The sequence below is a fragment of the Cetorhinus maximus genome, chromosome 13, assembly GCF_964194155.1.
Source record: "Cetorhinus maximus chromosome 13, sCetMax3.hap1.1, whole genome shotgun sequence".
In the NCBI taxonomy this organism is placed as follows: domain Eukaryota; kingdom Metazoa; phylum Chordata; class Chondrichthyes; order Lamniformes; family Cetorhinidae; genus Cetorhinus; species Cetorhinus maximus.
The window spans coordinates 41951102-41970731 of record NC_135891.1 but is presented as its reverse complement, the minus strand read 5'-3'; the positions used below and the strand labels follow the sequence as shown (position 1 = coordinate 41970731).

General features: G+C 45.1%; 1 protein-coding gene across 1 annotated transcript in view; it reads right to left on the bottom strand.

Moving 5' to 3' along the window:
- Positions 1-18330, bottom strand: part of LOC144689133 (sodium- and chloride-dependent neutral and basic amino acid transporter B(0+)-like) — an 81557-nt gene extending 63227 nt beyond the window's left edge. Inside the window, exon 1 of the mRNA XM_078556270.1 lies at positions 17933-18330. Coding sequence (XP_078412396.1) covers positions 17933-18330 — 398 coding nt within the window. The remainder of the gene's footprint in view (positions 1-17932) is intronic.
- Between the last annotated feature and the right edge of the window lie 1300 nt (positions 18331-19630).

The window sequence follows — 19630 nt, the reverse complement described above, 5'->3', positions numbered from 1 at the left end:
CTTTCCTGAATCCTCTCATCCATCTCCCACTTCTGCCAGCACTGGTTCCAGTGTCTTAATGCAAAACCTCTAGCTCACCCACCATACTTTTAGCCATGTACATAACCTTCAAATTTGTTTATCCCTTTGCCAATGGTTCAGGTAACAGTCCAGATATGATTACTTTTGAGGTTTTTAATTTGGACCCTAACTCTTCAATTCTCTTAACAGATCATTTTTAACTCTATGTCATTGGATAGTATGTGGACTGCAACAACAGGATCCTCCTCCTCCCACTAAAGTTCTTCTTTTGCTACAAGCAGATGATTTTAATCCTGACACCAGACAAGCAACTCAACCTTCAGCACTCTTGGTCTCAGTCAGCTTACCCATCTACCCTAGTCCTTGTTCCCATCTTCACAGATAGCAGGTATCTCTTACCTGTTAGTCAAAGTCAAGGAGGCCGAGGGTCCTTCATCACTACATCCAGGATCCCCTTATCTGCCTGACTTGCAGCCACACCTCCTTACTCTGACCATTGACCAACTCTAAACTTATACTTAACTAAGGGGAGTGTCTGCCTTCTGGAACAAAGTATCCACACAAATGTCTCCATCCCTGATGTCGCATAGTGACTGCAGCTTATACTCCAGCTCACTAACTCAACTGATGTTCCTCAAGCTGCAGACACTTACGACTGATAAGATTGTCCAGGATCACAAACTCCCAAGTACTACAGTTACAGACCATCTGCCTTATCATATCTATCCAACCCTATTTTTTATTTGATTAATTAGTTAATTAATTTAATTATTTTTTATTATTGAACTGGTTAATGAGTTTAAGTTACTAGCAAGTTACAGTTTATTTGCTTAGAGACAAAAGAAAAACATTGACTAGCTATTGGGGATTTAAAAAAGGCAACGGCCCAAATCTTCCTGTCTCCAGATTGTCCGAGACTACATTTATGACCCAAGATATGCTTCGGGACCTTGGGAAAGTCCTGACACACTGACTTCCATGGCAATTGCCCAGGAAATTTCAACTTCCGATGGGCAATTCCCCTGCCCCCCGGGACCCTCTGTGAATGTCTCTGAGTCGGAATTAGAGTTGGAAACTCAGACAGTTCCGCAGTCCTTACCTGAATAGTTACCCAGGAAATGTTACACAGATTAAAACTGAGTCTAACTCCTGGGTAACTAAGCAACTTATGGCCACACCCCCACCCAACCAATCACTACACTGATTCCTCAAATACCCCACTGATTCCCTCCTTGACCCTTTAACTAACCCCTGACCATCCCCAAAATCCACTAACCCCAAAACCATCCCTCTTACCCCTGCCCTCCTAACTAGCCCCCTGACTGCACCATTATGACTACCTGACCCACCTACCCACTAACCCACCTTGGTTACCCTGCCACACTATCCACCCATCCACCTTGCCACTCTACCCTCTTACACACATTCATCCAATCGCTAACATTTCATATTGGACCTTTAAACTTACCACCTCCCACCCGCAGCTAATGCCATTAAAAAAGGGGGCACATCCTGTCTTCCCCCGACTCCACAGTACTGCAACATAGCTCTCAGAGGGGTGTTGTGCTCTACATTTCTGGCAAAGCCAGGCTCAGAAGTCCCAGCAAGAAACGCAGAGCATTGTTGAGGCAGGAGAAGATCCGGGCCAACATCCCCTTCCCACTTGCACCAAACTTTTGACTCTGGTTTTCTGTTAATCAAAACACTTGTTCACAATCACTTTGTGCCCCATGCTGCATCCCCACCACATGTTATGCAGCCATTCATGTGAAAAGGCCACATCCACCTTTTCAGGCCACTAAGGCTTGAAAATAACTGTGACCGTACCACATATTGAAAACAAGTCGCAAAATATATAAAACCAAAACAGAAAATGCTGAAAATACTCAGGTTAGGCAGCATCTGTAGAGAGAGAAACATAGTTAAGGTTTCAAGTCGATGATCATTCATATTTGAATGATGTTTTGTAATTATTTATGAACAAACTTAATTGAGCGACAGCTAGTTAGGTTGGATTTATAAACGTGCACCATCGATGAGTTTCTAGGGTTTTAGTTCTGTATCTTTGAAACAAAATACTCACATTTTCTGGATAGACTATTGGTACACGGTGTGGGAAAAATGAGAACAACTTCTTGAACATTTTCTTTGCGTTTTACTGAGAGGTTTATTAATGTAGCGGTTGGGTTGGGTGTGGGGCTGAGTTTCTAACTGGGCGCACCGAGTGGTTTTTTTTTCCTGATGAAGATTGGGAGACGGGAAAATGAGGAATACATTCTTCAGCTCGAAAGCCTGGAGAGCGGCCCAATGAGCAGGTTTTCCACTCTCCTGTGGTCACTGCTCGTTCGACCAAATGGCCGTTTAACTGCCACGTCAGCAGCATGTTTAGATTATTTAAACCGCCATCTCCTGAAGAGTCGATTTTCAATTTTTAACCAGAATTTTAAAAACACATATCAAAACAGATTTTCTTTTTTTTACAATTTTACTTTTTGAATATAGTCATTGAATAAAGTTTATCATTCGACAAGGAGGTTGTTTCACTGCACCTGCATCTGATTGCCTTTCCATTTACACTCTGGGGCGGTGGAATGCATTTACCGTTCTTAATATCTTGTCTCGTGCTGACTTGTTTATCTTTGCTTTTTGGTGTATTTATTCACTTCCTTCTTTAATTCAGTTCCCCCATCCTCCCTCTGCCTGCATCGCTCACTACTCTTTGCCTCTGCTTCCCTGGGTCAGATTCTGTGTGGGGTAGCTCTGGATAAGCAGGGCGTGGATCCCAAGTTGCTCCGACCTAGGGAGGAGAGGAATCGAAGGATGTCGAGGATCAAGAGCAAAGGAAAACGAAAGATGAGTAACGCGGAAACATTATCCATTGTGGAGAATTGTGTCTACCAGTTTGAAAGAGGTGAGGATAAAATTGTAATGAACAAATCAAGCAAGGGAATATTACCAACTACTGCCCAGGAGATGATAGTTTTTTTTGTATATGGGGATGAAGCTGTGGTCTGACCTTAAAGCGTCCGCACGGAGATGGTACGAGGAAGGGTGATGCATTGATAAAAAGCCTGGTTTGTTCTTCAGAGTTATTGGGCTGAACTTTATGCAGAGGCAGTGGCCCCACCTCCTGGCATAAAAATCAGTTCCAGTCTGTTATAGAGTTGATCTTCAGGCAACTTTTCTTAGTAGAAACATTTAATTTTATTTACAAGACAGCAACAACAACTACACGTGTGCATCAAACTCCATAACTAAAGAAGAACTCGCCTGTAGAGGTTTCCCTTGCTGCTGACCCATTGGTTTACACAGATCATGTGATCTTACAACAGGATTATTCTCATAATTTCCCAAAACTATAATTTCTACAGTCCATCCCCACTTGGTTTGGTTGTGAATTTTGCCGACTTTGGGGCTGGTGGGCTATTAATTGAGTTAGGCAGGAATTGCACTACCATCTCCGCGGAGGTCCTACCTCTAACAGCTGCCAGTCAATCAAAGGGCTGACAGATCTCATCCCAGCAGTGCCCCCAAGAGCAATGGACACAGTTGGAACTACAGTTCCCAATGCTAAGGAGCTATGGAGCCAGATGCAAAGGAAAGTCGGGGTTTGGCTGGGTCCAGGCTGGCATGAACCGACTCTAGGATTCCCACCCTCATCCCTGGTGCCCCCAATTTTCATTGGTGCAGGATAAGGCCTGCACCCTGTACTCCCAACAAGGCTAGATGCACTGCGGGTGCAGGCATCTCTGAACACCCGCAATTTTCATAGTCTAGCCAGCTTGTGGATGATTCGTGGCTCACAGTGCTTCAGAGGAGTCATGAACCATAGTATGAGTTTGAGAGCTTTTTGAAACGCAAGTTCAAAGGATCTTACCCAGGCCCCCTTCCATGCCATCTCAGTGCCAATGCATAGCCTTCACCCACTCCCATAGCCTCTTATAGCCCCCATACCCATTCATGGCCCTTCCATGCCCATTCACCCAACATGCACCATGTACTGAACCAATGAGCCATGTAGCAACAACCAGTGGAACAGCTCAGCTTGTGCCAAAATTGGGAGAGCTGTCTCACAGACTAGTCAAGCAACAGCCTGACGTAATCATACTCATGGAATCATACCTTATGCACAATGTCTCAGATACCACTGTCACCATCCCTGGGTATGTCCTGTCCTACTGACAGGACAAACCCAGCAGAGTTGGCAGCACAGTGGTATACATTCGGGAGGGAGTTGTGCTGGGAATCCTCAACATTGACCTTGGTCCTCATGAAGTCTCATGGCATCATGAACACTACTTGGAGGAAGCACCAAGGGTGGCAAGGGGGCAGAATGTACTCTGGATGGGGGGATTCAATGTCTGTCACCAAGACTGGCTTGGTAGCACCACCACAGACTGAGCTGGCCAAGTCCTAAAGGACATAGCTGCTAGACTGGGTCTGCAGCAGGTGGTGAGGGAACCAACAAGAGGGAAAAACTTACTTGACGTCATCCTCACCAATCTGCCTGCCGCAGATGCATCTGTCCATGATGGAATCGGCGGGAATGACCACCACACAGTCCTTGTGGAGGCGAATTATCATCTTCACATTGAAGATACCCTTCATCATGTTGTATGGCACTACCACCATGCATAAATGGGATAGATTTCAAACAAGCCTAGCAACTCGAGACTGGGCATTCATGAAGCGGTGTGGGCCATCAGCAGCAGCAGAATTTTACCCAACCACAATCTATAACTTCATGGCCCGGCATATCCCCCACTCCACCTTTACCATCAAGCCAGGGGATCAGCCCTGGTTTAATGAAGAGTGAGGGATGGCATGCCAGGAACAGCACCAGGCATACCTAAAAGTGAGGTGTCAATCTGGTGAAGCTACAACACAGGCCTACTTGTGTGCCAAACACCATAAGCTGCAAGTGACAGACAGGGCTAAGCAATTCCACAACCAACGGATCAGATCTAAGCTCTGCAGTCCTGCCACATCCAATTGTGAACGGTGGTGGACAATTAAATAAATCACTGGAGGAAGGGGCTCCACAAATATCCCCACCCTCAATGATGGAGGAGCAAAACATCAGTGCAAAAGCTAAGGCTGAAGCATTTGCAAGAATCTTCAGCCTGAAGTGCCAATTGGATGACTCATCTCGGTGTCCTCCAGAGGTCCCCAGCATCAGAGATGCCAGCCTTCAGCAAATTCTATTCTCTCCATGTGATATCAAGAAATAGCTGAAGGCACTGGATACCGCAAAGGCTTTGGGCCCTGACAATTTTCCTGCAATAGTACTGAAGTCTTGTGCTCCAGAACTTGCTGTGCCTCTAGCCAAGCTGTTTGAATAAAGCTACAACACTGGCATCTACCCGGCTATGTGGAAAATTGTCCAGCTATGTACTGTACACAAAAAGCAGTACAAATCCAACCTGGCCAATTAGCATCCCATCAGTCTACTCTCGATCATCAGTAAAGTGATGGAAGGGGTCATCAACAGTGCTATCAAGTGGCACTTGCTTCGCAATAACCTGCTCACTGAAGCTTAGTTTGGGTTCTGCCAGGATCACTCAGCTTCTGACCTCAATACAGTTTTGGTTCAAACATGGACAAAAGAGCTGAACTCCAGAGGTGAGAGTGACTGCCCTTGACATCTGGCAGCATTTCACTGAGTGTGGCATCGAGGAGCCCGAGCAAAATGGGAATCAGAGGGAAAATTCTCTGCTGGTTGGGAGTCCTATCTAGCACAAAGGAAGATGGTTGTGGCTGTTAGAGGTCAATCATCTCAGTTCGAGAACATCACTGCAGGAGTTCCTTAGGGTAACATCCTAGGCCCAACCATCTTCAGCTGCTTCATTAATGATTTCATCCATCATAAGATCAGGAGTGGGGATATTCGCTGATTGCACAATGTTCAGCACATTTCGCGACTCCTCGGATACTGAAGTAGTCCATGTCCAAATACAACAAGGCCTGGACAATATCCAGGCATTGGCTGACAAGTGGCAAGTAGCATTTGTGCCACGCAAATGCCAGGCAATGACTATCTCCAACAAGAGAGAATCTAAACATCACCCCTTGACATTCAATGGCATTACCATCGCTGAATCCCCCACTATCAATACCCTGGGGATTAACATTGACCAGAGACTGAACTGGACTAGCCATATAAATATAGTGGCTACAAGAGCAGATAGGAATCCTGCAGCAAGTAAGTCCCCTCCTGCCTCCCCAAAGCCTATTCACTATCTACAAGGCACTAGGATACAGGCCTTCAGATCTAAGGGACTTGTCAGCCTTTAGTCTCATTAGTTTTCCTAGCCCTTAATTTTCTATTGGTGGTGGTGGTTTTAAATTTCTCCCTCCCTTTTGCATCTTGATTTTCTACTATCCTTGGGATACTTTTTCTCTCTTCTACTGTGAAGATACAAAATATTTGTTCATAGTCCCTGCCATTTTCTAATTTCCCATTATTAATTCCTCAGTCTTGCCCTCTAAGGGAGCAATGTTTACTTTAACTACTTTCTTCCTTTTTATATACTTGTCTGAACCTTTTAATGTCTGTTTTTAAATGTCTTGCTAGCTTTCTCCCCTATTCCATTTTTTTCCATCTTCATTATGTTTTTGCTGGTTTCTAAAAATTTCCCAATCTTCTGGCCTACCATTAATCTTTATAGCAATGTGCATCTTTTCTTCCAATTTGATACCATGCTTAACTTTCTTAGCTAGCCACGGATGGTGTATCCTTCTCTTGGAGTCTTTCTCAATGGAATATATCATTGTTGAGAATTATGAAATATGTCCTTAAATTTTTGTCATTGCTTCTCTACTGTATGACCTTGCAACCTAATTTTCCATTCCACTTTCGCAAACTCTGTCTTCATACCCTTGTACTTATCTTTATTTAATTTTAACAGGCCTTAAGACCCACATTTCTCACCCTCAAATTGAATGTGGAATTCTATCATGTTATGATCACTCTTACCTAGAGGATCCTTTACTATGAGGCCATTATTAGTCCTGTCTCATTACATGTCACATTACATATCATTTGTGAATAAATGCAGTAACTTATGCAGATCAGTGCCTGGTTCCTGGTAAAAGTCATGATGCCTTCGTTCAGTGGCTGTCTGCTGTACCATATGCGTTTGAGTCAGCACAACAAAACAAAGGATGGCTTCTGGACAGCTGTTGTCTCTGATACCCCTATTGGAACTGGTGCGAACGTTCTGAAGTAGTCATGCACACAATATTGTTTCCAAGAAAGATCTTTATTTCTTTAGAACAGGCTTGCTGAACCTACCGGGCCCACCAAGCCTCTGTATCAGGCCTGCAGAGCCACTGTTGAAACTACTGGTAAGCTCAATGAAAGATTCTGCAAGAAGCTGCTCCTCCAATCACAATGAGCCTATCAGCAGCAACTTTGGGAGAGAAACAGGCTCTGATTGGAGGAGCAGCGAGCAATGGGAGGATGAGTGGTTTCTCGCTTGTTTCCACAGTGCGCGCTCTTTCAGCCTTTAGCTGTTCTCTCTCTTCTCTCTTTTTCTTTCTCTCTCTCTCTCTCATACCCTCCCACACAGGGCTCAGAATGGTGGAGTGGGCCAGGGAGGCCACGAGTAACAGCAGAGTTGCAGCAACAACACCCACCCAGCTCCTTGCCCACCTAGGGCAGCTGGAGTCTCTCAACAGGGCAGAGTGAGGAAGTGCATCCCTTCAAAACATCCTGAATACTTCCTCAGCAGTAAGATGTCCTGGCTTTGCAGATCTTGGTGGGGAGTGTGTCTGTGTGTGAATGTGAGTGAGTCAGTGAGTGACTCACTCACACTCACTCTCACATTGACTCATTACTCACTCAATGTGAGGCAGTGAGTCTGTGAGAGTGAGAGAGTGAGTCTATATGAGTGTGTGAGTGAATGGGTCTGGGTGAGTGTGGGTGAGAGTGAGAACCCTGGGACTGGGAGTGAGCTGGAAATGCATACATATTGCCCTCCTCCTCCTCCTCCCTTCCCAAAAACCTATCCACAAGGCAGGCCAGGAGAGGAAGAAAACCTAGGCTGAAAGGCAAGCTGCTTTCGATCCCCGCTTTTGTATGAATTCTGCCAAAGCTAGTACGGAGTGTATGCCACCATAGGCGAATGCAAGGTCAGTGTTAGTTAAACCCAACTCCTTATCTCAGCCCCAGTTTCCAACCGTTCCCTGGTGACCCAGACTTGGGACCTAGTTTCTCTCTTTCTCTAGCTCTGCTTCTTAAATGAAAAGGCGAAAAAGGTCTCATTGTTTGGCACTTTTTAATGGTAATTTTTATGAATTACTCTTTTTCTTTAAAATTATCAATTTATTGCCTTGATATTGATTTCCTTTTAAATTCATGTTCAATGTTGTGCCAACCCTTATCTTGCTAAAATTTGCTTGTGAGAAAAAAATTGAACTGTGGCCGCCCACACGACAAAAGGTTGGACAAGCCTGCTTTAGAATATAGAAGCAAATCGACAAGAATAGGTGCTCCCAGTGGCTGGCAACTAGTAGGACACGCACACGCATACACAATCACCTATTTTTATATCTCTTCTATGAATTAAAAACTGTGCCTAGGCAATAAACCATGGTGTAAAATTGAATTGTGTAGTGACGACAGAGGCCTAATGGAGGTTATTATTTGCAGTGCACCTTTGACCACTTGCTGCATGGCCCAAGCAACATTGAGGCAGTGGAGTGAATGAATCTGAATGGGCTGGTGAAATGCCAGATCATCAAGTTTGGTCAACACCTGCACACAGCGTCTTTCTTAATCACTCCTGAAACAACTAGCATAATGAAGCAAGATGGGCCTTGTTTTCTGACTATTTAAAGGGCTATTCAGCAAGTTGCAGCTAAGGTTCCTTTAAATTAATTTTGCTGAGGCAAATTTTGTGGAAGCACTGTGGTGAATTATTGGAGCAATAGGAAAGAAAGAAAGACAGTGCTATACACAGGTTTGGGGGCAGTTGTTTCAGAGCAAATAAGGAGGATATGGAGAGGAAGAGGCAGAGAGGGGAAGCTCTGTGAAAAGGGAAAAGAAGGAGGGCTCTACATTGAAATGCCTACCCTCAAAATGCATTCTGGGAAGGTCTCTCTTACTTAATAATGAGCTAGGAGTAGTGATTGAGAAGAGTATGATTCACAAAAGGAGGTTGTCACGGACTTGTGCCATTTCCTTCACACTAACCTAGAAACTCAAAAGCAGGATGAGGGAGGTCCCCCTGGTGGCCATGAAGGTCACTGTTGCCCTTTGATTCTGTGCCACTGGATCACTGCAGTCTGGAGCCAAAGGCATCAGTAGACTATCTCGGTTTGCCATGCATTAGGGAGGTCACAGAGGCTTTGAACACAGGAACTTCACCCCACTTCTTGAGGAGAGAAAGGACATGTGGATTCACCAGGATAGCAGACTTCCCGAAGGTGTAGTCTGCCACCAACTATATGCACGTGGCACTGTGGGTCCTCACAGCCACTCGGAGCAATGCCATGTCTGCAAGGGTTATCATCCTCTGATCGTGTGGTTGGTGTGTGACCACACCCAGAAGCTCATCTCGGTGAGTCACTGACAACACCCACTATGGCTATTATCCTTTGTCAGCCTGCGACACTAACCATCTCCAGCCTCCAAGGCTCAAAGGACACACCACAGTGTTAAATTACTTAGAGCCAGTTGGTGAAGGAAGAAGCCAGAGTCAATTTTTACCCAGTTTGAGATTTATTCACAAAGTGTGATGTTGTAAATGTATAGCTCCTAACTTTCCAACCCACACCCAGTGTCAATAAGTGTCTCTTTATAGTCTTTGGAGTAGACTAAAACCAAATGAATGATCAGCCCCTTAAAGGGCATGTAACAAAAACAAAACTATAACAGAAACTTATTAAATTAAAATAACATTTTGGGAGGGGACAATGCACTCCAGCCCCTGTGGCACCTGCCAGTCGCAGAAGGCCTCAAGTGTACCGGTGGACACTATGTGCTCCCTCTCCAAGGAAAACCAGGCACGGACATAACCGCTGAAGAGGGGCAGACAGTCGGAATGAATGACCCCCTCAACCACCCACTGCCTGGAACTGTTAATGACCACCTTGGCCAGGCCCAGGAGCAGACCCGTGAGGAGGCCCTCTGATCTGCTTATCCCCATCCGCACTGGGTAGCCAAAGATCAGGAGCATGGGTGAAGTTCAGCCAAACATTGAGGAGCAGCCCCTTCAGATAATGAAAAAAAGAGGCTGAACCTCTCACAAACTATATAAATGTGGACCGTGGACTCCTCAAGGCTGCAGAAATTACAGGGGGCTTGGGAGCCTGTGAAGTTAATTAATCTCCTATTACACAGGACAAGTGTCTCTTTATACTCTTTTTAGCAAAATAAATAATCAAATAAACCAATTAACTAAAAAAAAACACCCCCTTAAAGGAGCACTGTAACTAAAAGAATCAAAGGAAACATAAATTAAAATGCCATTTTGGATGGAGATAATGCATTTCAGCCCCTGTGGTGCCCACCAATCATAGAAGATCTCAAGCATACCAGCTGACACCACATGCTCCCTCTCCAAGCACTCCCAAGCATGAATGTAACCACAGAAGAGGGGCAAACAGTTGGGTCGAACAACCCCTTTAACCACCCGCTGCCTGGACCTGTTGATGGCTACCTTGGTGAGGCTCAGGAGCAGCCTAACGAGGAGGTCCTCCAATCTGCTTGTCCCTCTCCATACTGGTTGGCCAAAGATGAGTGTGGGGCTGAAGTGCAAACAGAACTTGAGGAGCAGCCCTCTCAAAATGTGGAATGGGGGTTGCAACCTCTCACATCCTACATTGACATGGAACATGAACTCCTCTTTTTTATTCATTCATGGGATGTTGGCTTCGCTGGCTGTGCCAGCATTTATTGCCCATCCCTAATTGCCCTTGAGAAGGTGGGGAGAGATGCCTTCTTGAACCGCTGCAGTCCATATGGTGTAGGTACACCCACAGTGCTGTTAGGAAGGGAGTTCCAGGATTTTGACCCAGCGACTGTGAAGGAATGGCGATATAGTTCCAAGTCAGGAGGTGAGTGACTTGGAGGGGAACTTCCAGGTGGTGGTGTTCCCATCTATCTGCTGCTCTTGTTCTTCTGGATGGTAGTGGTCGTGGGTTTGGAAGGTGCTGTCGCAGGAGCCTTGGTGAATTCCTGCTGTGCATCTTGTAGATGGTACATACTGCTGCTACTGTGCGACAGTGGTGGAGGGAATGAATGTTTGTGGATGTGATGCCAATCAAGCAGGCTGCTTTATCCTGGATGCTGTCAAGCTTCTTGAGTGTTGTGGGATATGCACTCATCCAGGCAAGTGGGGAGTATTCCATCACACTCCTGACTTGTGCCTTGTACATGGTGGACAGGCTTTGGGGAGTCAGGAGGTGGGTTACTCATCACAAGATTCCTAGCCTCTGACCTGCTCTTGTAGCCACAGTATTTATATGGCTAGTCCAGTTCAGTTTCTGGTCAATGGTAACCCCCAGGATGTTGATTAGTGGGGGATTCAGTGATGGTAATGCCATTGAACATCAAGGGGCGATGGTTGGATTCTCTCTTGTTGGAGATGGTTATCGGCTGACACTGATCGGCAAATGTTACTTGCCACTTGCCAGCCCAAGCCTGGATATTGTCCAGGTCTTACTGGATTTGGATGTGGACTGCTTCAGAATCTGAGGAGTCAGGAATGGTGCTGAACATTGTGCAAACATCAGCAAACATCCCTACTTCTGACCTTATGATGGAAGGAAGGTCATTGATTAAGCAGCTGAAGATGGTTAGGCCGAGGACACCACCCTGAGGACCTCCATGTAGTGATGTCCTGGAGTTGAGATAACTGACCTCCAACAGCCACAAGCATCTTTCTTTGCGCTATGTATGACTCCAACCAGAGGAGAGTTTCCCCCCCGATTCCCATTGATCCCAATTTTCCTAGGGCTCCTTGAGGCCACACTCAGTCAAATGCAGCCTTGATGTCAAGGGCAGTCACTCTCACCTCTCCTCTGGAATTCAGCTCTTTTGTCCATGATTGAACCAAGGCTGTAATGAGGCCAGGAGCTGTGTGGCCCTTGTGGAACCCAAACTGGGCATCAGTGAGCAGGTTATTGCTAAGCAAGTGCTGCATAATAGCACTGTTGATGACCCCTTCCATTACTTTACTGATGATGGAGAGTAGACTGATGGGGCAGTAATTGGCTGGGTTGAATTTGTCCTTTTTCCACGTAGCCGGGTAGATGCCAGTGTTGTAGCTGTAATGGAACAGCTTGGCTATGGGTTGGCAAGTTCTGGAGCACAAACCTTCAATACTATTGCCGGAAGATTGTCAGGGCCCATAGCCTTTGCAGTATCCAGTGACTTCAGCCATTTCCTGATATCATGTGGAATGAATTGAACTGGCTGAAGACTGCCACCTGTGATGCCGGGGACCTCCGGAGGAGGCCGAGATGGACCATCCACTCGGCACTTCTGGCTGAAGGTTGTAGCAAATGCTTCAGCCTTAGCTTTTGCACTTATTTGCTGGGCTCCTCCATCATTGAGGATTGGGATATTTGTGGAGCCTCTTCCTCCAGTGAGTTGTATAATTGTCCACTAACATTCACGACTGGATGTGGAGGACTGCAGAGCTTAGATCTGATCCGTTGGTTGTGGGATCACTTAGCTCTGCCTATCACTTGCTGCTTATGCTGTTTGGCATGCAAGTAGTCCTGTGTTATAGCTTCACCAGGTTGACACCTCATTTTTAGGTATGCCTGGTGCTCCTCTGGGTGCATGCCCTCCTGCACTCTTCATTGAAGCAGGGTCGATCCCCTGGCTTGATGGTAATGGTAGTGTGGGGGATCTGCTGGGCCGTGAGGTTACAGATTGTGTTTGTGTACAATTCTGCTGCTGCTGATGTCCCACAGCGCCACATGGATGCCCAGTCTTGAGTTGCTAGATCTGTTCGGAATCTATCCCATTTATCACGGTGGCAGTGTCACACCACACGGTGGAGGGTATCCTCAATGTGAAGGTGGGACTTCGTCTCCACAAGGACTGTGCGATGGTCACTCTTACCGATACTGTCATGGATCGATGCATCTGTAGCAGGCAGGTTAGTGAGGATGAGGTCACCTGATGGCCATCATGGCCACATATTACAGCAGTTACCTCCTTAAGGGCAATTAGGATGGTGATAAATACTCGCCTTGCCATTGGTGCCCACATCCCTTAACTGAAGTGCAGCAGGAAGCCTAGAGACGTGTAGGTAGTGCAGGGGTGGAATTAAAAAGGAAATTAGGAAAGCAAAGAAACAACATGACAAAATATTGTCAAGTAAAATCAAGGAAAACCCAAAGATGTTTATACATACATAAAGAGCAAGAGTATAACTAAAGAAAGAATAGAGCCAATTAAAGATCAAAACTTATATATGGAGGCAAAAAAATCAACATCACTCTCAACAAATACTTTGTGTCTGTCTTCATAAAAGAGGGAGACTATGCAGACATTATAGTTAAGAAAATGGAGTATACAATATTGGATGGTATCAACGTAGTGAGAAAAAAAGCTTTTGAAAGCAAATAAATCACGATGCTTGAAATGTATGCCAGGCTACTAAGAAAAGCAATGGAGGAAATAGGGAAGATACTGACCATAATTTCCCAATTTTCTACGAATGCAGACAGGAGGACTGATCCAAACGACCATACACAATTGGTACTTTCAAGCAATGACCATTAAAAAATATATACATGATGTGATTGACAACCCAGAAAATGATGATGCTGTGCAAGACAAGATGAAGAGCAGTGAGCACATGTTCCACACTGTCAATCTGTCTGAAGCATTTGCCAAGATCCAAGATTCAAATTATCTGCCTTCAGAAAGTTGGTAGCTATTTGTTATTAACCAGGATTGCCAACTTACTACTTCTGTGAATTTTAAAAGGCGTGTATCCACACACTTAGAGGACCATGGCGAAACCTACCACTGTGAAACTTTCAATGTACAATGGTTCAGTAATTCCATGTGCAGGATCCATAGTCCTGGAGTGCAAGTACAGTCAATCCTCCTGGGTGTCACAGATGTTCTACATCTTAGAAACTGGAGGCTCAGCGATTGCAGGTCTTCCACATGTTGCGACCTCACAAGTAACAATCCATGAAATCAGTCAGACATAATGCAGCAGATCAATCTCAGAAACTACTATCACCTCAGTTCCAACCTAACATCGAAATATCCAGAATGTTTCGACAAAAGTAGCAGTTTCAAGGGTGCTGCAATGTTACACTCACAGGAGAATGAAAGGCCATCAATTGATCCACAAGTAAGTGCAGCATCCACATATAAGACAAATCTAAGGTTGAAGTAGACAAAATGGAGAAGGACGGAATCATTAGAAACATACGAGAGCACACAGATTAGTGCAGCTCAATCACATGTCATAAACAAGGATGGATCCTTGAGAGTATACCTCAATCCACATGTTTAAATGTAACTTTGAAATGTCTTTACAAAATACCCACCTTAGAAGAGTTAAATCTTAGATTTGCAGGTGCAAAATTCTTCTCAAAGCTTGATGCCAAGCATTTTTACTAGTCAGTACATCTTGCGGAGAAGTCCCAAAAGCTCACTACATTTCAAATCCCATTTGAATGCTACAGTTTTCAATGACTTTCTTCCAGTTACCTGCTAGCCTGGATTTCTTTCAAGCTCACATGGACCACACCAGGATACACCTGTATCACAGATAACATTGCTATTGTGGGAAGAACAAAGCAAGAACATGACCATAATCTACACTTATTGATGTAAGAGGCAGGTTGCCTTATGAGGAAAGGTTGCACAGGCTTGGCTTGTATCCATGGGAATTTAGAAGAGTAAGAGGTGGCTTGAATGAAACCTTTAAGATCCTGAGGGGTCTTGATAGGGTGGGTATGGAGACGATGTTTCCTTTTGTGGGAGAATCTAGAAGTAGGGATCGCTGTTTAAAAATAAGGGGTCGCTCATTTAAGACAGAGAGGAGAAATTTTTTCTCTGATGCTCTTGAGTCTTTGGAACTCTCTTCCTCAAAAGGTAGTGGAAGCAGAGCCTTCGAATACTTTTAAGACAGAGGTAGATAGTGTGGAAACATGCTCTAGGAGGCTTCTGTATCAATCAAAACAAACTTTATTTACACGAGGGCTTCTGTGGCTGCTTGTATCTAACCAGCCCCTCATACAACCATTTCCTAGGTAACTCCTCCCCTAGAAATGTATTCCCCTGTGCTAGCTACACATTAGTTGAACAAATCATGTGTCCCCCTACTTAGTTGAACTGATGTTAAAGTGACAGTCATCATGTCCCTTCCCCTTTAACTCTTTTGTATATCTCTTTAGTTAACAATTGCTTTATACAATTGAACCAAGAATTTTCTGAATTCAAGAAATAATTACATATGTCGTTAGCCCGGACTTCAATTACACTATACATACCATAGATCCCCTGGTTATAAATTAAGTCTTTGGGGTGATTTTTGAATTCACATCGAGTGGCGTAGTTCAACAGATTGTGAGGCTTCTACTGGATTGACATTTTCCAGAACTCTACTAATGGTTATCTCCTTTGGAACAGACAATTCATCATCATTAACTTCCACAGGGATGTCGTCCCATTTGTTACAGGTCAACCAGGATCTTTGGTGCACACAGGGTCGCCAACACTCGGTGGTAATACTGACTGCAGGAGTGCCTCTCTACCCCTCAAGTCATCAATGTGCTTCCGAATGATCTATCCCTCTATCCTTACTTGTTACGAAAGAGACCACCCTTCTGGGAATCCACCTAGGGCTGCTGCTGAAGATTTTCACGTACACGTTTTCATTAGTCGAGAGCTTCCTAGCCCTACTGTGAGAATCATTGCCTGTCTTCTGGTTGCACTGACTGGACTCTACCTCCCCCTGCAAATTTGGAAACGCAAGACTTAACCTTGTCCTGAGACGATGTTTCACTAACAGTTCAGCAGGAGGAATACCTGTCATTGCATGTGGGGTGGTACCGTAACTCAGCAGAAAACATGAGACTCTTGTTGCTAAAGATCCACCTGATAGCACTTTCATGCCAGATTTAAAAGTTTGGATGGCTCTCTTGACTGAGCTGTTCAATGCTCAGTAGTAAGGCGCTGTCTTCACATGTTTTATACCATTGAGAGTGGTGAGGGTTTGAAACTCCGTACTCATTAACCCTGCCCTATTATTGGATATGATTACTTCAGGCAAACCATAAGTTACAAAACAGTGTCGCAGCGTTTCGGTGGTCGCCATTGATGTTGATGTCTTCACCTCAAACATTTCTATCCACTTAGAGTGTGCATCAATTGCAAGGAGAAACATCGTACCCATAAATAGTACTACATAATCAACATGGATGCGGACCATGGCCGGCCTCCCAAGGTGTGGTGGAGCTGTGGCTGGCAGGTTTTGCTGCAATTGGCACTGTTGGCAGTGCCTTACCAGGTTTTCAATATCAGTGTTGATTCCAGGCCACCATACATAACTCCTGGCTTGCATTTCCATTTTCGAGATACCAGAGTGGCCACTGTGTAGTCCCATCAGGAGTAGCTCCCTGCCTGGCACAGGAACAACCATTTGCGCTCCCCATAGCACAATACCATCTTGACAACTAAGTTCATGATTACGGACGGAGTAGGTTTTCATGTCCTCTGAAACTACCTCATTTCCCTATCCCTTAAGGATTTTATCTTGCACTTCGGATGACAGTGGATCGCAACTGGTCCAGGTTTTGATTTGTTTCGCACAGACTGGTTGCGTATCCAAAAAGTTTAAGGCCAAGTCAATTCCTTAAGGAATAGGTGCACATGTAATACTTTCAAGGGCAGGCGATTCAGGGCGTCCGCATTCGCAATATGTACCCCTGGTCAGTGTTTGAATGTATATTCATATGCAGCCAGAATCAATGCCCACCTCTGAATCTTCGCAGAGGCTATTGGTGGAATAGCCTTGTCCTCTTTAAAAAGGCCCAACAGCAGCTTCTGGTCTGAATCAATAGTGAAATGTCTCTCATGTAGATATTGGTGAACTTTTTGACGCCGAAAACTATTGAAAGGCCCTATTTTTCAATTTGTTTATAGGATGTATGTCAAGAACACTATCTGCTTTTCTGAGCTGTCGGCCAACTCATGGGACAACGCTGTCCCTGTGGCAAATGGAGAGGCGTCACACGTCAGTGTTAGTTCCTTCGACGGGGCGAAGTGTACAAGTAGGCTTGAAGACTGCAACAATTGCTTCACCTTGTTTAAAGCCATTTCCTGAGGAGTTCCCCAAGGCCAGTGGTGGCGCTTCTTTAGTAGGGCATGTAAGGAGGTCAGCACAGTGGATAGATTTGGGAAAAACTGCCCATAATAATTGATTATTCCTAGAAGCGATTTAAGTTCAGACACATTCGTGGGGGAAGGTGCTTCTTTTATGGCTCTGACTTTCTCCTTGACAGGATGTAACCCTTGAGCATTGATCCCATGTCCCAGGTAAGTCAACTCCTTGGCTTGGAAAGTTCATTTTTCTTTCTTGAGGCGGACTCCAGCCTCCTAAACTCTTCTTAGCACCTCTTCTAAATTTGCCAGATGTTCGGCCTCTGTGGACCCAGTGATGAGTATGTCATCGAGGTATCCCACAACCTGTGGCAGCCCCTGTAGTAGGCTCTTCATTGTGCATTGGACTATTGCACATGCCGATGAGACACCAAAAGCCAGGTGCGTGTACTGAAAAGACCCTTTGTGGGTGTTTATCGTGACATTTCCTTGAGAACCATCATCCAACTCAAGCTGTTGGTAGAGGTGGCTCATGTCTAGCTTGGTATGTGACTGGTTCCTGCCAGTTTTGCATAAAGATCTTCGATTCGTGGAAGAGGATACTTGTCCAGCTTTGTGGCCTGATTGACGGTTTGTTTGTAATCACTGCAAATGCGGATAGTCTTGTCGGGCTTCAAGATGGAAATGATGGGTGCAGCTAATTCTGAAAACTGAAGCGGCTGGATAATACCTAGTTCTTCTAGCCTCTTTAGTTCAGCATCCACTTTCTCACACAGGGCATATGGTACCAGTCTAGCTCTGAAAAATTGGGGAGCGGCTTCTGGATCCATGTAGATTTTGGCTTGTAAGCCCTTAATTTTGTCTAACTTGTCCCGGAAGACATTGTCATATTTTCTTAACAATTCTGACAATCCCTCTGTCCTTACCTGGAAAATGGCAGCCCAATTTAGCTTTATTTTCTTGAGCCAGTCAAGGCCCAGAGGGCTTGGTCCTTTACCCATTACTACTATGATAGGTAGCTAGGCAGACTGCAGTCCATAGCTTACAGGTACAATGGTCAAACCCCTCACCTTTACCTCTTCTCTGGTGTATATTTTCAGCTTGGCTGATATACCTGTATCTAGTTCCATATTTAGAGGCTCCCCATTTACACAAAGTGTGATGGTGATTGGGTCTGGCTTAATATCCTTGAGCTTGAAAAGAGAGTAAATATCAGACTTACTGGTACCAGGGTCTTCTACGCTGTGCACTTCTAACATCTTGTTGGATTGACTGTTCGGCTGCCTGGAACTAGGCCTGCATTGTCTCCTCAGGTGTCCTTTTTTTCCACAATCGACTAGATTCAAGAGGACTCTTGCATGTTATCCCACATCGATAACATTGGACCTTTGGAATCACTGCCTGACTGCCTCCGCTGTATCTTTTAGTTCTGTAGCTCACTCGTACTGCTTCCCTTTTTCCAGTGGCTTCAGCCAATTTGGTGCCACAGCTGGCTGCTGATCCCTTAGTGCCACTTTGTGCGCCCTGTAGTTCCGATGCATCTGTCTCAGCGCTTTCCATAGCAAGTGCAATCTCCATCGTGCGTTTGAAATCAATATCAACTTCCGCTAACAACAAACATTGTATAGCACCGTTACACACACCACAGGCTAATCGATCCCACAGCATATCAATTAGGGTCATGCCAAAATGCAATGCCCTGATAATTGTTTGAGTTTCGCAATGTACGTCGCTTGGAGCAGTAAGGCTGCGGATCAGACTGTAAGTCTGGCTTCCACAAACGCTCAGGAGGATCGCCTTATGCCTCCCCCAGTTCTTTATTTCATTTGCCTGAAAGTAGAATCCAAGGCGCTCGACGTATTGACCCCATTCCTCTGCAGAGGACTCGAATGGGTCTACCCAGCTGAAAAGAGGCATCCCGGTGAGTAATATAATTTCCTATTCACAGTCGTCGATTAAACACGATACTCACAGATGCAGGTGGGAGACAGGGCCACGATAGTTTTTCCTCATTGCCAAATGTAGAAACAGGCTCTGGGAGGTTTCTTAGTCAAACAAAACAAACTTTATTTACATGAGAGCTTCCGTGGCTGCTTGTATCTAGCCAGCCCCTCATCCAACCATTTCCTAGGAAACTCCTCCCCTACAATTTATTCTCCCGCACTAGCTACACATTGGTTGAACAAACCACGTGACCCCCTACTCAGTCAAACTGATATTAAAATGACAGTCATCATAGCTCCTTGATAAGCAAGAGGGCAAAGGTTATCAGGAATAGGTGGGAGGTTACAATCAGATCAG